This window comes from Moschus berezovskii, chromosome 15, assembly GCF_049115385.1.
Source record: "Moschus berezovskii isolate FMDL1 chromosome 15, NW_MosBer_1.0, whole genome shotgun sequence".
Taxonomy (NCBI): domain Eukaryota; kingdom Metazoa; phylum Chordata; class Mammalia; order Artiodactyla; family Moschidae; genus Moschus; species Moschus berezovskii.
In genome coordinates this window covers 8,844,512-8,863,193 of record NC_142474.1, presented here as the reverse complement: position 1 = coordinate 8,863,193, position 18,682 = coordinate 8,844,512, and the positions used below count along the sequence as shown (strand labels likewise).

Here is an 18,682-nt window from a genome sequence, read left to right as displayed (position 1 = left end):
AGGGAGCCAGCCATACTAGCCCACCCACCACCACATTAACTACAGGGATCAGAATTCAGTATCCAAATCTTAAGTTACCATTATTACACCAGCACGGATGGCCCATGCAGGAAAACCCATGGGGTGGGCTCATTTCCCTTACCCACCCTGAAGAGCCCTGGGCCTGCCACCCTCCCAACAGAGCCTGGGGATTAGAGAAATGCAGAGTCAGAACTTCACCTCGGCCCTGCCACGTAGCTCACCAGGCAGAGAGTCGGTGCTGCTCCTCATAAGCCGCTCCTTCCTCTCTCGCAGGTAGTTGATGATCTTGTCAGTCTCCTCAGCAGTGAGGTACCTGTTGTCGGCCAGCAGGTTGAGGAGGCTCTGGATGGCCGGGGGGTGCCCCCCGCGCATGCCCTCCTCGGGGCCTCCCCGCTCTCTCTCCTGGAGGATGGCTTCATCCGCCATCTTGGCCGCCTGTCTGGCAATCTCCTCGCGCTCCTTTTCCCGGCACTCATTCTTGTAGCGCTCATAATTCCTGGCCACCAGCACCATGGCATCTGCCTGGGGCATGTTGCGATGCTCTGCGGGAGGCAATGACAGGAGTGATTTTCTCCTGTGACAGATCTTAGTGCCCACCTGCTGAACGCTACCAAGCCTGTCCTGACCTCAAACAAGCAAGAAAACCATTTCACTGACAAAAAGCCTTGGAACGGGGATGGGGAGAGGCCGGGGGGAGGGGATATAGCTCGGAAGACAGAGAATGGATTTCTTCAGTGGGAAACAGACACCCTTGTAGAGAGGTAGTTCTGTGGGGAATTCTTAGATCACAGACATGTAGTAAAAACCAGAGAAACATGACAGTCTCTCACAGAATCAAAAAGACCATGTGGAGAATAACCACAGGAGGTAGGCCATGGGGGTCCAAACAGCCCTTCTGTAAAGCCTGGCTTTCCACCGCGCTCCTCAGGATACAGCTATTTTTTAATGTATCAGTTCAAAGGTTATGGATTAAGATCAAATTATGACCCTAAATAACCTCCTCCCCTCACCCTTGGGTAACAAGATTTATAAGGTGGTGAGAAGACTTCTTGGCACTTGGGATAAATGTCTTAACACATCTTGAGGACTGTTCCTCAGAGAGGCGAATGACCTGCTGGAGAGGCTTCTACACTCTAAGCTTACGGGTAAAACTGGTCAGGCAAATAGAGGGCCCAGGGTGGTGGGAGAAGGGAAAAGTCTGTGCTGTGAGAGCAATCAGCAAGGCATCAGTTGACTGAGTCTCAACGATCTGGGAGCAAATGACTAAAAGTTACTTCAGGGAAGGACTTCAGGGAACCTATCCTGGGCCTCCAGGAGGTCAAGGCCGCCTCCCTCGTCTCAAAGTCCCTCCACTGGCTTCTCCAGCACACTAACAAAGAGTCTAACTGCCTGTCATATGCTATGTCCCTCATCCCAAAGTCTGGTGAAAGCAGGGACTCCACACTAACAAAGAGTCTCCTAACTGCCTGTCATATGCTATGTCCCTCATCCCAAAGTCTGGTGAAAGCAGGGACTCCATCACACTCAGTGCAGTGTGCGCCAGAGCTGTGCTGGAGCTGGCTCTCTCTGGTGCGAGCAGACTGTGTGCCTCTCTTCCCAACTTGCCCTGAAGTGACTTCATGTTGGTGGCTTGAAATAGAACACGGTGGGAGTATTTACACCATGGAAATCAGCAACTATAAACCACGCCGTCCCCATCCCAGAACTGGCTGTTAAACATTTGCTAACACATCACTGCACATACCTAAGGGCTGAATACAATGTCATACACAGCAGGTCCAGAACTGTATCCAATGAAAGAAGATCAAACAAATGAATGACTATGCAAGTTTCTGCCATGCACTTATAAAAGGGCCCTACCACATTTGGGCTGAACTACCTTTACCTAATACCTGCTGCTTCTGAGTAAGCCATAAAAAAATAAATGAACTAGTATCTGGAAGCTTCTGGAATTCTAACCCACTGGGGCCTCCATACCTTGAGGGGTTCCAAACATGATGTTGACTGTACAGGAACGGTGAATCTGGTGTTGCTGGGTGATGACAATAGCAAAGGGAGACCCTCCCCTGCTAACATCCTCCAAGGCTTGTGACAGTGATACTTCCGTGTTGAGGAAGATTAAATCTACTACCATGCCTAGGTCTCGGACCTTCCGCCCCACAGATTCAGCATAATCTCTGTAGAAACAAACAGGATCCAGTTGAGTACTCCCTGATCAACTCCCAATCTGTACAGTGGCACCTCAGCCAGAAGACTTCAAATCCTACCTCTACCAGTGTCTCCCTAGCACCCTCCTCAGGCTCCAAGAATCTAAACCCATTCCTTCTCTTTATATTGGCTCAGAAGTTCCCAATGGAACAGTACATAGTACCCCAGGCCCTTCTCTTGATTCTCTAGTCTGACGGTCATTCCTAAACACCATCCTGTTGCCTAAGATTTGTAGCACATTTCTGTATTGGCAGAGGCTGTACACCACAGTGAAAAAAGCACGGGTTTTAAATGCTAGAGACAGGTTTGGATCTTAGCCCTAATATTGCAAAGTTGAGGCTTTAAGCAAATCCCTTTACCTCTTACAAACCTCAGTTTCTTTACCAATCAGACAGGAAAATTACGGCTCAGCTCATGTCATTTCCTTAACTTTCTCTCCCATCTAAATCAGATCCTTGATATATTTCTTCTTATAAGACTCATCACCAATACATTTATTTTTGTCATCTGTCCAACTAGGGTATAAGCTTCACAAGAGGAAGGGGCCATGTGTTTTGCTCATTAGCATTACAGCTTCAGGACCTAGCACCTGCCACACACAGAAAAAATTTGATGAATGAACACACATGAAACATGATTACTATGAAGATAAGAAAAATAATTTAAAGTGCTTAGCATGGAGTAGTACAGAGTAGGTGCTCAGAAAATGACAGCTATTATCATGCATTTAAAAATAAAAAGGCAAAAAAGTTATCTGCAAGTTAAAGCAGCATCTATTTCTAAACAAGGCAGCCCAGAGTCTGTGAACTCTGCCTGCTGTTGGGTGTCTCAACACCTATTTCCCTAGCTTCTGCTTTGAAAATTAGCTCTTTAACCCCAGACTGCTAGAAAATATATGAAGTTATTTACTAACCACTTGGGGAAAGGGAACATAGCTACTGCCAAACTTGCAAGCTGCTACACTCTCTTCTGCACCTCTGAGCTGCTTTCTTCAAGGAAAGAATGTGAAACAGAGGTAGAATAAAACAGTGCTGTGAACTCTGGCTTGACTAGCACGGTCACCTAACAGCTCTGCAAGGCCATGGCACTTCACAAAGAAAGCCAGTTTCTTGGCTGACGAATGCAGAGACATGCCTTCCAAAGTATTAGGGACTCGCGGTTCTCTCACAAAGGGGACATCTACTGCTTTGCCTGACCGACATATCCTCCCTCGGGTTTTCCCTTGGGAAGGCACCCCTCTTCCACTCAAGTCTGCACCGGCGCCACAGGGTTAACCCCACTTTTAGCACCATGGGTGGGCACATAACTTAGCCCTGGCCAATCAGGGCATCCCAGCACTGCTGGCCACAGTGATAGTCCAGGGATGAGAAACAATTCCAGGACTTCAGGTGGAAGCAACAGGAAAAAGCAGCGGTCTTTCCACGGGTTTGCTAAGCTAAGGAGACACATGTCAAGAGCTAGTGCTGTTCTGTCTTCTCAAGTAGAAAGCTTGTCTGAGAGTGAAGACAACACAAAAGACCAAGTCTTGATGAGAGGCTGACCCTGAATGCAGCCATGCCTGAATGTCCCAGTCAAGCAAACTAAAAATTTCCCTTTGGGCCCAAGCCAATTTGCAGTGGGTTTTCTGTCATCTACAACTGAAAGAACTCTGGTTAACACAGTACAGCAATGCCAGAGTACACAGCCTGGCAGTGTGTACAGCTGCCAAGAAGAAGACTAAATTTCTAATTTCTCTTCTGCTTCTTCTCCTCACTCAGGAAAAATCCGAAGGGTTCTTACTTAGTCTGCTTGTTGACCACAATCACAGAACAATCAACAGGCCTCTCGGCATCAAAGCGTCTCTGGATTTCCTCAAAATACTGACGATAGAGCTCTTCTCTACGACGTTCCTCACGTTTCAGACGCTCTGCAGGATGACACAGGGAAAACTTTGAAACATGGACTGTGCCTTTCCATAAAAGTAAGTCACAGACCTTATTTTCAATCCTGAACTACTTGTAGGCAAAGACTGTAATCCTCTAGACTACCTCCTAAAAAAATTATTATTTTTTTACTATTATAAATTCATTAAAGTGGAATGAATGAATTACAGGGCATGGCTGCTTTAATCTGATACATGCTACCAGAATGTCCTCTAGGAAAGGCTGTTACTAATTCATCCTTTTTTTGGGGTGGATCACCTAGTGCTATTTCGCCATATCTTAATCCAACACTGAGTTTTGTCATTAAAAAAAAAACAAAAAAAAAAAACCTCCTGCCAATTGATAGGCAAAAGATAGCATCTCATTATTACCCTAATTTTCATTTTTGGGACAACCATTTAAGACTCTTATTGACAGGTAATTGTAATTTGCTTAAGAAAAAAAAAAAAGCAGGCAATTAAAAAAAAAACAACAAAAAATTCCAAACAAAACCAGGCAGTAAAGTTCTGTAACAAACTAAAAATGAGGTTCTTAATTTGACCAGGAATAAAACAATTAAAAAATCTTAAAGATGTATTAAATATATTGAGAAAATCAAGGCTTTAAAAATCATGTCTTTACCTAAAAAATAGATGCTCTTAGGTAAAAATTATAAATAAAAACAACTCTCCCCACATACAACATAGGTAATGCAGATAGTTATATTTATTTGGTCAATGAATAAAAAACAAACATTTAACCTCGTCAGCTCCAATCTTTAGTTCATTTCTTTTCTTACTGATAGTATTGCATATTTATTTCTTCTTGTTGGGTGACTAAACCAGATGACAGTACTACTTTGCATTTTAAAAACGATTTTCAAGCTGAATGCTCTCTACAAATGAACAGGCCATTTGTATTTCTTCTTTTTGTGACTGCTTAGCCAAGTCATTAGCTCCTTTCCAGCTGGTTACCAGTTTCCTCTTTCTTTTATAAAGTGTTCTATTTGTGATAAGAATAAACTGTTTTTTCTACTTTACCTTTTGCACGAGACTGACTTTCTGGGCCTGGAGGGCCTCGTCCATCAAAGCTGTCTCTGTAACGGTCAAAGTAAGCGTCATCTTTCCTCCTGCAGTAGTCATCCATTCGCAGGTATCGGTCGTAAGAGCCTTCTCTCCTGAAAAGGTAAAGAAATGTGCACAAAGTTAAAGGTTTTATCCTGTAAAAATCAAATACAGAGAATTCTTCAAGACCCAGCTATCTGTGAGGAAGACATAGTAAGGCGCAGAACATTGGGATTAGGCAAACAAATTTAGTATCTGGGACTCACTGCTTATCAACTCTGTGGCTGGGACTGAGTTAACTTACCTTCCAAAAGGACTGGGAGGATGTACAGAACGCTCTCAGCATAATGGAAGCTCCCTGGCCCAAAGTAAGCACAAAATAACTGGTAGTAATTATTGATATTAGTTTTGAGGAACCATTCTAGGCCCTACCCCAAGCCTCCTTCCTTGTGCCTTTTAAAAATTGTGGTTAAAAAATAGAACAAATAAAAAAAATATACATATATAAAAATAATTTTCATCATCCTGAACAGTCTGAACAGAAACTCACAACTGATCTCTGTAACTTCTACTTTCTATGATTTTGCTTTTTCTAAATATTTCATATAAGTGAAAACATGTATTTGTCTTTTGTGACAATGTAGCATAATATTTATTTCATGTAGCATGTTTTTTAAGGTCTATCACTACTTCAGTTCAGTTCAGTTCAGTCGCTCAGTCGTGTCCGACTCTCCGCGACCCCATGAATCACAGCACGCCAGGCCTCCCTGTCCATCACCAACTCCCGGAGTTCACTCAAACTCATGTCCATCGAGTCGGTGATGCCATCCAGCCATCTCATTCTCCGTCGTCCCCTTCTCCTCCCGCCCCCAACCTTTCCCAGCATCAGAGTCTTTTCCAGTGAGTCAACTCGTCGCATGAGGTGGCCAAAGTATTGCAGTTTCAGCTTTAGCATCAGTCCCTCCAATGAACATCCAGGATTGATCTCCTCTAGAATGGACTGGTTGGATCTCCTTGCAGTATAAGGGACTCTCAAGAGTCTTCTCCAACACCACAGTTCAAAAGCATCGATTCTTCGGCGATCAGCCTTCTTCACAGTCCAACTCTCACATCCATACATGACCACGGGAAAAACCATTGCCTTGACTAGACGGACCTTGGTTGGCAAAGTAATGTCTCTGCTTTTTAATATACTATCAAGGTTGGTCATAACTTTCCTTCCAAGGAGCAAGCGTCTTTTAATTTCATGGCTGCAAAAATGACCTTTCTTTTTATGGCTGAATAATATAATGTATGGATATATCATACTTTTTAATCCATCTATTGATGGACATTTGAGTGGTGTCTACCTTTTGTCTACTGTGAATAGTGTTGCTATGTACAGTCACACCCATCTATGTGAGTTCCTCTTTTCAATTCTTTTGGATGTATATTCAAGAGTGGAGCTGGTGGATCATTAATTCTACTACATTTAACTTTCTGAGGGACCGCCAAACTTTTTCACAGCGGTCATACTACTTTGCATTACTACCAGCAATGTATGAGGGTTCTAGTTCCTCTACACTTCGCCAACACTTTAAAAAAAAAAACTATGAAAGCCATCCTAGTAAGCAGGCAGTGCTGTCTCACTGTGGCTTTGACCTGCACCTCTCTGCTAACTGAGGCTGTCGACTGTCTTTTCACCTATCTGTTGGCCCTCTGTGCGTCCACCCTGTGGTCCTGCGCAGCCACAACAATTTGCATTCCCATCTTTTTTTTCCATTTGCACGATGGTGCCTTTCACAGATTCATTCATTAAGCAAAATCCGTCTTCAATCACACATGCAGCAAATATTTATTAAGCAGCACATCTCTCATGGTGATAGACACTGGAAACACAGGCCTGAGAAAGGCACTGCTGTACAGAGTTTTCAATTAGTTCAGCAGAACAAACATAAAAAAGACTGCTACCAAAAACAAACAAACAAACCCAGCAAGCAGAACGACTGTAGAGATTACCTGTACATGGGATCTCGGGAGTCTCTCATCTCTCTGTATCTGTCGTACATGGGATCTCGGTGATCTCGAAAATTCCTAGTCTCTCTTAGGTCACGAAAGTCTCTAAGATCCCTCATGTCCCGAGCATCACGCAAACTTCTGCTGTCTCGGTGATCCCGAATGTCTCTGCTATCTCTGTGGTCCCGCAAATCTCGGGGGTCTCGCATGTCTCTGCCATCTCGAGCATCCCGGCCATTTCTACCGTCCCTGGGCTCTCTTCTTGGACTTCCTCGAATGGGCGATCGATCACGTCTTGTATCTCGACCATCTCCAAAGCCATATGGATCTCTGTGGGAGGGGGCAAGAATATGCTAAGACAAAGGAACTGAAGGAGTTGACCCTTGAGCTCTTTACTGGAGAAAGCCCCCACCCTCCAAGCATTTTTCTCTAAAACACACCAGTCAGTGAAAAATAAGATTAAAATTTTAAGGATAGTCACCCATCTGGTCAGCAAATAAAGATTAGCAGGTTTTAGAATCTCCAAAGATTAGGATATTCAAGGAAGAATGTACGATCCAGAGCCAAGGGTTTTGACTGGGGTCATAGTGTTTATCAGACTTTGGGGGGTAATTCAATATTCTGTATACATGTCAAACTATCATCTCTATCTCAACAGGTTTTCAAAGTCAAAGGGTCTTCCCTCATTCATTTCCTCCCACCAAACTTGTTTGAAAGAGATTTTAAAAGGGGAGAATAGTTGTGTGTGCGTGGGGGTGGTCATAATAAGGGGCAAGACTCATGAAGAAAAAATGAGCAAATGACACAATCTCGTACAAGGCTGGCACAATCTCATACAAAGTAACGGTGATTCAAGGAGTTATCCTTAAAAGTACAGAAAACGTTACTTAAAAAACATTGAGGAGGATCAATCAAATAAAGGGGAAAAAAGAAAGAGAAGTACAATATGAGACACACAGTCAAGTACAGGAACACTCTATCTTCTTAACATATGAGTAGTGGTCTCTCTTAAAGTTTGTGTAGAACCTGGTTCCTTCTGGTCAAGGTGTTCTTTGTTTAAAAACAAAAGAGTGTTTGAAGTCACAGGTGTTCAGCCTGATCTGATTCAATATTCTTCATGAGACAATCTACCCCACTGGGAATTCATTCTCAACATGTTTAAAATTAAACTTCTTATTCAACCCACTCAGGCACAGTCAGACCTTTTCACTTTTGCCAGAAATCATCTTCCCAGTAACCAAGGTTTAAGTTCTTGAGAGCTAACTTTGATTTTTCTTCCCTATCAAGTTACTTGAATATTCTTTGCTTTTCTTGTTCATTCCCATTGGACTTTTAAGTTCAATCCAAACCCTTATTCTATGCTGGCACCACCAAGAATTTTTGAGATACAAAACCAAAATCCAATCTTCCAGATTTCAATTCTTTCAGCAAATACCAGATAAACCATCGATTTCCAACTGTTACCAACTGCAGCTTGGCTATCACGCTTCTGGGCACTCTTCCCTAACAAATATGGCCCCTTTCCACTTATTATTTTTCCCTCATTTCCTGATCCAACTTCCTTAGTTCTACTTAAGCTGTTCTTACGATTTAACTCACATGACTTATTTCAGTATTTCTGTTCATATGACTTTTCAACCGTGGAATGATTTTCCTGCACTAACTCAAGTATCACCCAATGCTCAAAGGCAAGTTTATGTCCCATGTCTTCCAAAAAATATTCTCTAATCTCTTGAGTAACTGCTGATCTCTCCTGCTAAACTCTTAGAGCACTTACTATTTCTATTATTCATCTAGATCTGATTTACCTTTTTACAATGTCTCCTTGTAAGACCCGCTTTAAGGATTACCTCCTCCGTAAAACCTGCCCTGAACTCTTGATCTTTTCCAGCAAATAGGCCCCTCCTTTAGTCATTTCCATCTCAAAAAATGGCACATCTACCTACTCAGTTGCTCAAGCCAGCAAACTGGATGTCATCCTTTCTTTAAAGCCCTATCCACTCTTCCAATGACATTTCCAAAATGTGTTTTCTCTGAAATTGATATCCATTCTGCTCATGTTTCTTTATCTCCACTGGTACCACTGAAGGCCAACCCCAAACCACCTTTCCCCTAAACCACAGCAGAGCCTTCTAAAGTAGTCTCCCCATTTCTGCTCTTGCCTGTTTCCTAATCTTCTAGATTACTCTAGAAACATCTTTAAATATATAAAACCCTTCACTGGTTTCCCACAGTATTTAGAATTCAGTCCAAAATCTCTATTGAGGGTAATAAAATTCTGCCCTGCCTCAGCTCTTGTCTTCTCCAACCTTATTCCATTCCCTGCATCTTTCTTACCATATTGACTTTTCAGCTGTAACTAGTCAAGGTTTTTCCCAATGCCTCTCATTGTGCAGCAAGAACTACTCCACAGTCATTTTTCCAGGTCTCAGACTTAAGCATCCCTTACTCCATGATTCTGTTAGTTTAAAACTTTATCTTCGGTCCCTAAATTCCGGCCACCTTCTCTCACAGCACTGTTTTCACTCGTGTTATTTATCACAATTTGATGTCACATATCAATTTACTTGTTTAACGCCTGTCTGCCCTACTAGACTGCAAGTCCATGAGGACAAGGGCTGTCAGTTTGACTCCAAGATAAAGCCACTACATCGGCTTGTGCCGTCTGGCATAGAGCAGATACTCCATGAACCTGTTAAACGAGTCTTGCTCCGCACACATATTTCTATTGCTGCACTTATCACACTGTTCTGTAGTTATTTGTTTGCAATGGCTTCCCTACCAAACAGTAAGCTCACTAGAATGCTTTGTATCCACAGGACACAGCAGAGTTCAGTAAATGTTTAATAGAATTATTAAACTAAACTGTAAGCATCTCAAGAGAAGGCATCATGTCTTCCTCATATTTTTGTCACCTACCATGATTACACATATAGACATTTATCATGATGCCCTCAGCTTGGAAGAAAACCTCATTTTCACTTCATCCACGTGGTCACCGCAAAAACAATTTAAATGCCAACTTTGTTTCTATGAAAAGTCCTTGTCATATGTTTTAAGGCTCACAAGTACTCTCGATTGGTGGGAGCAAACATATGGGAGATCAGAGAATTTAAACGAGGATGGCTAAAGATTTTTCCTACTAGAATAAAGTGCAGAGTAACCAAGATTCTTACTTCAACTTTTATTATGTCATATAACCCCTCCAACATATGTAACATCTGATATAGTGTATATTGTGGGCAAACACCTAGGATCCAATGGGAAGGGACAACTGTAAAGTATTTCTGGATTAATGACTGGCAGATAAACCTGCCTTGGGGAGCAGTCAGAAAAAAGTCATTAGAGGTGGGATCAGATTTCAAGTGCTCTTTGGCAACCAAGACTGAAAGAGATCATGAACCTGACAGACCACAGACCACACACAAAGCCGTAGGCTGGAGAAAACGGGGTGGGGGGTAGGGATAGGGATAACACCACCAATTCACAGCACTTTTCACAGCCTTAGGATAATTACAAATGCCACATCTGGTTCTCATTCTTTTGAATCCACTGAAATACTTTACTCACCTGTCGAGAGTTTATTCCTGGACGTTGACCACAATACCCTAGATTCCCAAAGTCTAGGTTCATGCTTCCAGTTTGAGAAGGTAAGCAGTCAATCTAAAGTCCATGTGCAACAAAACTATAAATTCCCCCTTAATGACCTTCTGGGTAAAAATGTAGAAGAGATGATATTCACAAGGGAAAGAAGAACCAAAGGAGTAGCAGAAGCCGGGACAGAGAGGATAGCAAGGCTCTAAAATGAAAAGGGAAAGCTTTCTTTCCTTTCTCCAAAAGACAAGCAGTATGGCAGACTGCTTGTCTTCTGGAGAGAAAAACAAACAAAACAACCCTTTAGGAGCCAAATAAAGACCTCCCCAGAACAAAACGGATCCTGGTGTTGGCCCCAACATCTTTCTCAAAATAAGAACCAGATAACAAAAACATGGTACAGTGTGCATGATTCAGAGTGCCGCAAGGATGAAGCCTGATGAACAAGATGCTTGGCCTCAAATAACAAGTGGGTTAGAAGCAAGTTTCTGGAGAATGAAGTTCACTGTATCATCCCATGGTACCAAAGTTGTTTAACTGGAGACCAATGCACTGTACCCTCAGGTTCTAGCTCACCAGAAGCTAAAAAGAAAGTGAACAACAGTTAAACCTTCAGAACCAGAGTCCAACAAACTGAAAGCAGTTGATAAACATCACCAAGATTCTGTCGCAAATTCCTCATCTATTCAGCAGGAGGGGGTAAAGCCAAATGAGCTGCTGTTTTGAGAGAAATGGTAGTCACACCATTTGCAAACACCTGAGAGGTAAGGAGGGATGGATGCAGGAAAAGACCGTGGCTCAGATGGCAAGTGATACGCTCCTGGTAGAAGTGCTGCTCTTCCTGAGGAGCACTAGGCATTTGATAGCTCTTGGACAACTGATGGACTCAGCTTCTCTTTGGCTAGAGAGATAAAGCCCAGGATGGTGTTCTTTGGCCTTGGCTGTTCAGAAGGTCAGGAGGAAGGCCTCTGTCCTTTTCTTTGTCAGCATCTCCTTTTTTCCTTCTGTTCACTGGAATATTTTCATTGGAAAGCCAGCCTTTTTTCTCCTGAAAAACAATCCATCAGCTCTTTGTACTTCTGTTCTGTCACAGATACTGTCCACAAATACCACTCTCTAAACGGCTGGCTGCTGTGTGAAGCTGATCCCCCACCAGGAGCTCCATGCTACCGTCAGAAACAGAGACAACAGACTCGTACAGAATTTTGCCGTTGGGTGCAGGAAGGATAACGGGGTGCAACAAGCTATCGTGTCTTACAGATCCAAATTTTGTTAAGTGCCCATGCTTCTCCCTAGGAAGTGCACTGATAATTTTCTCAAACACAAATGTGACTCTTGTGTTGGTAGAGAGGTGGCACTTGCTGAGAACTGACGGATCTTCGTTAAGTGTTAGTGCACAGGTAATCACAGCCTGGAGTCTTTAGTTGTGAAGCCCACCTAAAGCTAGGGCAGTCTCACACCCAGGAAGCAAGCGGTTTTAATAACACTGTGGATACACAGAAATTACCTCAGGCCACGTAAGAAACTTGTCTGCAGTTAGGCTTTTTCTTTTTTAAAAAACTGAAACATAGTTGACAATAGCCAGATTATTTCTGATGAACCAATCCTTGACAACTTTCACCAACGAGGCACCAGGCCTAACATTCTTCACGAAAACCGACATTCTCTGCAGAGGTCTCGATATAGACAAGTTAACTCTATTTGCTTTTCCTCAGGTCATGCAGGAAGGTTTAGGAAGTAGAATATCACTTAGAGGCCATGTCTGCAGAAGGATATGTTCCAAAACCTGGACTGTTGACATCTTGAGCTGAAGATGGAAACAGAACTGAAGTACAACTAGAATCATGATCCAGTCTCTGAGGATGGTTAAGGACTGATGCCTAGCACCAATGCTAGACAACTTGCATGGTAACTATGCAATGTCCTCAATATGCACAGCAGAGTCCAATGAAGTGGTCCAAGTGTTAAATGACGAGAATTCAGGCTGAAATGTGATCCAGAGTGGGGATCCCTGATGCAGAATTCTGTGCTTGGCTGGGCCAGTATCCTCAGAATCACATTCCAACAGCTGGAGTCGTTAGGGAGGCATATTACTGAACAGAGAGCAATGCCAGCAGAACTGAGGCTTACAGAGAGACATTTGAAGAGGTGATAATCCTGTGAAAATTCCCAAGGATACTGAGGTGTTTTGACACTCAAGGTTAAAGTACAGCAAAATAAGGTGTTACAAAGGTCTTGCCAGCATGCTTAGAAACAATTTTCTTATTAAAAGTAGCAACACTGAAGACACAGAGTTACAACTTAAGGGAAATACTTGCTATAGGTAGCTTTTTTTTCTTCCTGTGAACAATGCATTCCTCCATGCCTGGGGGCACATAAAATGTTTGGGGTTGCTAAATGAAGGCAGATGGATTGCTGTCAACCTACTGGTACACTGGAATTATCTCCAGGTTTTGACTGGAAACACACACCTGAAGAGAGTGCGCGCTAGCCAGTGTTCACCCTGAGAAATGATTAGCCCCTTCCAGACGAGTATCTTTAGAGACACTATACGATAAGCACAATGATCAAAACGTTAGTGTTCTACTTTGAATACAACGTTCAATTTATCTGACTTTAGGGTTTGAAAATTTTTATTTTTAAAGGGAACAAAACTGGGACTCTGCGTAGACTTTTAGATGGGGCTCAGGATAGATTTTCTTTTACTAAATGTGAATATCCCTCTTCCCCAAACCTTACTGAGTATGACTATATGAAACTTAATCATGCTAAACAACACTTTGAGGAACCCAGTTAGGGACGGATCACCATGAAGACTGATTTTTAATGGACCTTTAATTAGCTTAGCTGTCCCTCCTATTGATTATAAATAAAGTGGGAAGCCACAGCCCAATCTACGTCCCAAATGACCTCATCTTAGAATTTACTTTTGAGGAAGACGGCATATTAAAATGAAAATATACGTGACATATGTTTATAAATCTGGTAAGGAGAACATTTTAAAAGGCCCCCTCCAATGTTGTTTGTATGTTTATCTTTGGGGGGGTATAAAAAAGCAAGAAAAAAAGCATTCTTCCATTACAGATGAAATTATGGAGTTGCATTTTAGGCTGGGATGAAATTAATCTTTTAAATTTAATGGTCTAGCAATGGCAATATTGGATTTCAAGCAGGGGAGTAAGCTATTTCCCCAACATTGCCAATGCTTAGTGAATACCTACAATAACGGGAAATGTTAAAAGCATCTGGTTAGGTATATTTTTAGTGGAATGACATAAAATATTCTTATCATAGCACAAATGAGAACTACTTTTTATTCTGTGATGTGCAGTCCCACCTCCTTTTTGCCTGCGGAAACATTACCCAGACATCACAGACATCATGAGGATACAGAGAGCAGGAGGATTTTACCAGAGGAGTGTCTTTATATAAAGTGACCAATTCTACACTCCTGTAAGCTACCTACTTCAGAAACATACATATTTGAGCTCCTTGGAAATCGGATATACACCGCATCTCCTTTCAAGTCATTCAGCAACCACAGCTTCCAGTGGAGCCCCATATGTCTGACCATTAGATGCAAACTCTCAGTCACTTGTATTCCATGTTTACTGGGGCAACGAGGAGCAACACTGAAGGGACTGCCCAATATCTGCAGAGCGGCTAGATGCAGCACAATGGAAACAGACATTATATGAATCTGCTGAAGTTCCAGAGCATTCACTTATGTTCTTTAGGACACTTACACAGACACAAAATCAATCAATATAGTATTTACCTGCAAGCTGCAGGCATTCCTTATGGTGTCAGAGAAAACAAACAGAATACCAATGTATATGCTTACTTCTGCAGTGAAACCAATGGATGACCAGGGCATCCAGCTATCAGCTGTGGTGCAGCTATAACTGTGGTGTTAGATTCAACTTCCAGGCAGACCGCTCAAAGAATCTAACTGAAATCAGCGGCATTACTTTGTCTCGAAGGTCTGCTTGAACTCTGCAGAACATACCTGTGTAATTTAATCCTGGTAGCTTAGAAAATACCCTCAGGTCCAAGTGGGCGCATATACAAACACAGAGCAGCCAATCCTTCCTATAAGTAGGTAAAAAACTATAGGTGTTTTTGTTTCAAAGCAGGACAGCTATATGTTATGTTTAAGTGCCCAGTTAGTTGGGTATACCCCCAAGTGACCTGTGGAGCTACCAGTACAGACTAGGATTTGTTGTACTCAGCATTTTCAGTCATCATACGAAATGTAGTTTCCTGTGGAAAACTGGCATTTTACTTAGGGGCAAAGGCAAAATCCATACTGAATATCCACTTGGGCCATGAGGAGACACCAGATATGAGATATGTATGTCTGCATTCCACACAAAACTGCACGCATTGCATCCACTTGTGTGCTTTTTATGAGGCCAGCAGTTTGAATACAATATACTCATCTTTGGTGTAATGGCAACATTAATGATGCTCTTCTTTGGGACCAATTTAATGCATATCTTGAGGGTACACATCAGGACTATCTCTTTTGTAAATAGTGGAAGACTATTTGGGGAGATGCCTTTTATTTCCAGGAAAACTAAGAAAAAGGGAGACTTCTAGAGGTAGGGTGTTTTTGCCCTTTTTATTTCCCCTCAATAGGTAACCCAAGCATGCGAGCGCACAGGGGATCTGCAGCACAGGCACAGCAGCAATCTCTCAAGCAGCACTTTCTGTAAACCTGGGTGAACATCTGGACCGGCAGCCATGTGGAATGAAGAGTCGAGCCTGCTGCAGGGCAGCGCAGCACACACCAATGACCCTCGGGCACTCCTGATGTGGAGGCTCCCACTGACACGTGAGCGGGGGAAACACAGAGGTTTATCCTCTTCCAATCGCCTGCAACTCACGGTGCAAGCTGAACTTGCTGGGTTTGCCACGGAAAACAAAGCTTCCTCTGCATCTCCTGATGTATGTTCTAAAAAAGCAGCAAGGCCCTTCACACAGGTTCACGTTCTTATTGTTTGCTTGTGCGTTTCTGATTTCTTGGGGGGGAAGAAAAGACCCTTGATGTACGAAGTTGGGCTTAACTCCCCAGAGCCCAACTCTCCCAAGGTAACTCACTGCTTCAGGGTACTTTACCTTCGTGTGGGGCTGGGTCTTGATGGAGCCGTATTCATATTTCTTCTTTCCGCTGCCTTATTAATATCTGAAAAGAATAATCAACCCATCTGTTCAATGCTACGGAATAAAAACAAGATCATCAGCACATTTCAAATGAAAGCAACAACAAAAAAACTACAATGACAACCAGATGGTGTAAGAAAATCCATTCAGCAGACGCACAGTCACTTGGGCAATTTTTATTAAGTTACGGCAGTACGTTGTCATGGCTTGGTAGAGAATGTCCCTCAGTTTTCTAGCTAACACATAATTTGTGTAAAACTGATTATGTCAAGGCTTTAATACTGCCAAGCCTAAAACTAAAAACTGCCCCCTCCAAAAGGGGAAAAGGTTATCTTCTAAATTCTTGGAGAGCCAGATGTATGATTCTTTTTTGAGGGGAGGAGAAAGAAAGAAAGAGAATTTTAAAAAGAGAGAGAGCAAGGGCAAGTAGTTCCATTTTATATTACAAGGAAGTAATGGCTGGAATCCAGTCTTAAAACATCTAATATTCCATGAAGCAGGGGCTCCTTTTAGTTTGTCTTGTGGCATTCTATTGGATAGAATCTTCCAGAATGAGATGTAGGAAAGAAATTAATTTTTTTCTAAACGAAGCATATGACATGCTAATATTTATAACCCTCATAGGTAAGTACCTAAGAATAAGAACTGGCATTTGGTATAGTAAGGTTAAGTAATAAAACACTCATTGTAAGTTTTCACTACAGAAGCCTGGCATATACAACTAGGTAAAGAACAGTGGAAACATAAACTCACAGAGCCAATCTGTGCAGTTAAAAGTCTCATGGCTAAAAACAACACAAACCTACTTTGCAAAAGCTGAAGCAAGTAATAAAAACACCATATGTAAGTAAGACATATTAGATAAATATCTAAAGAAATGTACCAATCTATGCTCAAAGATAACACCTGATAATTTTTATACGCCTTAAAAAATAAGCACATTAAAAATTTCATACTTTAGTAAATGGAGAAATAAAACTGCTTTCTGCTGCAGTGTAATTTTATTCCTCTTGTTCCATATTAAGCAATTAACAGTGTATCTAATAATGACATTAAATGGTATTAAACAATCACACAATTAGGATTTAAAACAGTGATTTTAAATAGCTTTGAAAATAGTAATTATGTGTGTGAAAAATTCTAACCAGAGTCTTATCACGTGAAAGATCACAGTAACGACAAAACTTAAAAGAGATCTTGTATGTCTTTATCCTGCTATGTTGTCAACTACTAAGTTCCTATTCAAGTGAGAATGATCTTCAGTTGCATTTTAAGTCAGAAGCCCTCTATCTTTAGGAGAATGGCTTTTGACCAAACTGAAGGTAATACATATAAACAGTCAGAGAAGTATATTCTATGTAAACTGCTTCTTAAGTTTCTAACTGAGCAGACACAATCCCTCTTCCTTTATAAAGAATCAGGAAATATGTTCTACACAGAAATTGGCCAGTAATACCTGATCATGGGTTTGGTATTGCATGTTACAAGTTACAACCCTTAAAATTCACTAAGGCCTGACTTTTTTTTTTTTTTTAATATGTATTTATTTGGCTGCACTGGGGTCTAGTTGCAGCATGCAAGAACTAGTTCCTTGACTGGGATCAAACCTAGGCCCTCTGCACTGGGAGCGCAGAGTCTTAGCCACTGGACCACCAGGGACATCTCAAGTCCTGAAATATTAACACGTTATATTATGACAGATCATACAGGGAGTATCTAGTTTCTTCTATATGTAATTGTGAAGAGTATCAGTTCAGGTTTAGAAGGGCCTACTGACCTAGTCCGCCCACTTACTTTGTACTGCTTTCTAATACAGGGAGACTATGATTCAGGGAGAAATGTAAAGTCTTTGATTATTTAAGCAGTTTTCAAAGTATCTCTGGAATACATGGGGAGTGGTGTTAGTGGCATGCGCATTTCTTTTAAATAAGGACCATATTTCCCAGCAAGATTCCATGTATTATTAAATAATCATGTAAATAAAACTCATCTAAACACTGACTTGACTCATCAAACATTTAGGTGAGAATATGGAACACAGTGGCAGTGGTAACTTAACTGGTGTCTATAAATACTATATAATTTTGACCTCATCATATGAAAAGGACTTCTGCATTGTATAATTATATCCAATTCTGCGAGGGCCACTAAATATAGGACTGGGGAGATCAAAGTACTCATGGTACCATATACCTTTGGGGCAAAACTGGTTGCAGTTAAAATGAAGGAGGTAAATATTTTCCTCTGAAGTTTGTGAAATTTTTTGCAATCATTTGTAAGATTATTTTAAAAATTCAAATTATGTCTTTAAACCATTCTGACTGTAATTTGCCTCCTAGTATCCATTTTCTTGGAGGAGTCCAAAGTAATTGTTTTTGGATGGTGTGGCTTAAGTTTCTTTTGCAGAAATGAGAACTCTTAGACCATTTTCTTAATTTTAGGGGTTAGCAAACTTTTGGTATGGTACAGCAACTGTTTGTTTATTCATTCCTATTAAAGAGATCCTTAAATCCCCACCTTGAGTAAGATATGGACAAAATGAAACTTGAAACATTTTGCTAGTCTCACTGCCATCTAAGAGGACTGCTCAGGTTAGGCTAGAGGTGGAGGCGTTCTCAGTAAGAGTTATGAAAAACTATCATCACCACCAATTCACATACCCAAACAAGTCTATCATATGTGCACACAGAACTTTTGGAAAACCTAAGAATTCGGAAATACAGAAAGAACACA

The 18,682-nt window shown here is 41.6% G+C and overlaps 1 protein-coding gene across 1 annotated transcript in view; it reads right to left on the bottom strand.

Annotated features, from left to right (window-relative positions):
* The window catches only part of NCOA5 (nuclear receptor coactivator 5), a 29,578-nt gene that overhangs the window by 2,150 nt on the left and 8,746 nt on the right, over positions 1-18,682 (bottom strand). The window contains exons 2-7 of the mRNA XM_055438099.2: positions 15,905-15,971; positions 7,193-7,519; positions 5,171-5,307; positions 4,009-4,135; positions 1,999-2,198; positions 243-563 (exon numbers count right to left, since the gene is read on the bottom strand). Coding sequence (XP_055294074.1) covers positions 243-563; positions 1,999-2,198; positions 4,009-4,135; positions 5,171-5,307; positions 7,193-7,519; positions 15,905-15,942 — 1,150 coding nt within the window. The 5' untranslated portion in view covers positions 15,943-15,971. The remainder of the gene's footprint in view (positions 1-242; positions 564-1,998; positions 2,199-4,008; positions 4,136-5,170; positions 5,308-7,192; positions 7,520-15,904; positions 15,972-18,682) is intronic.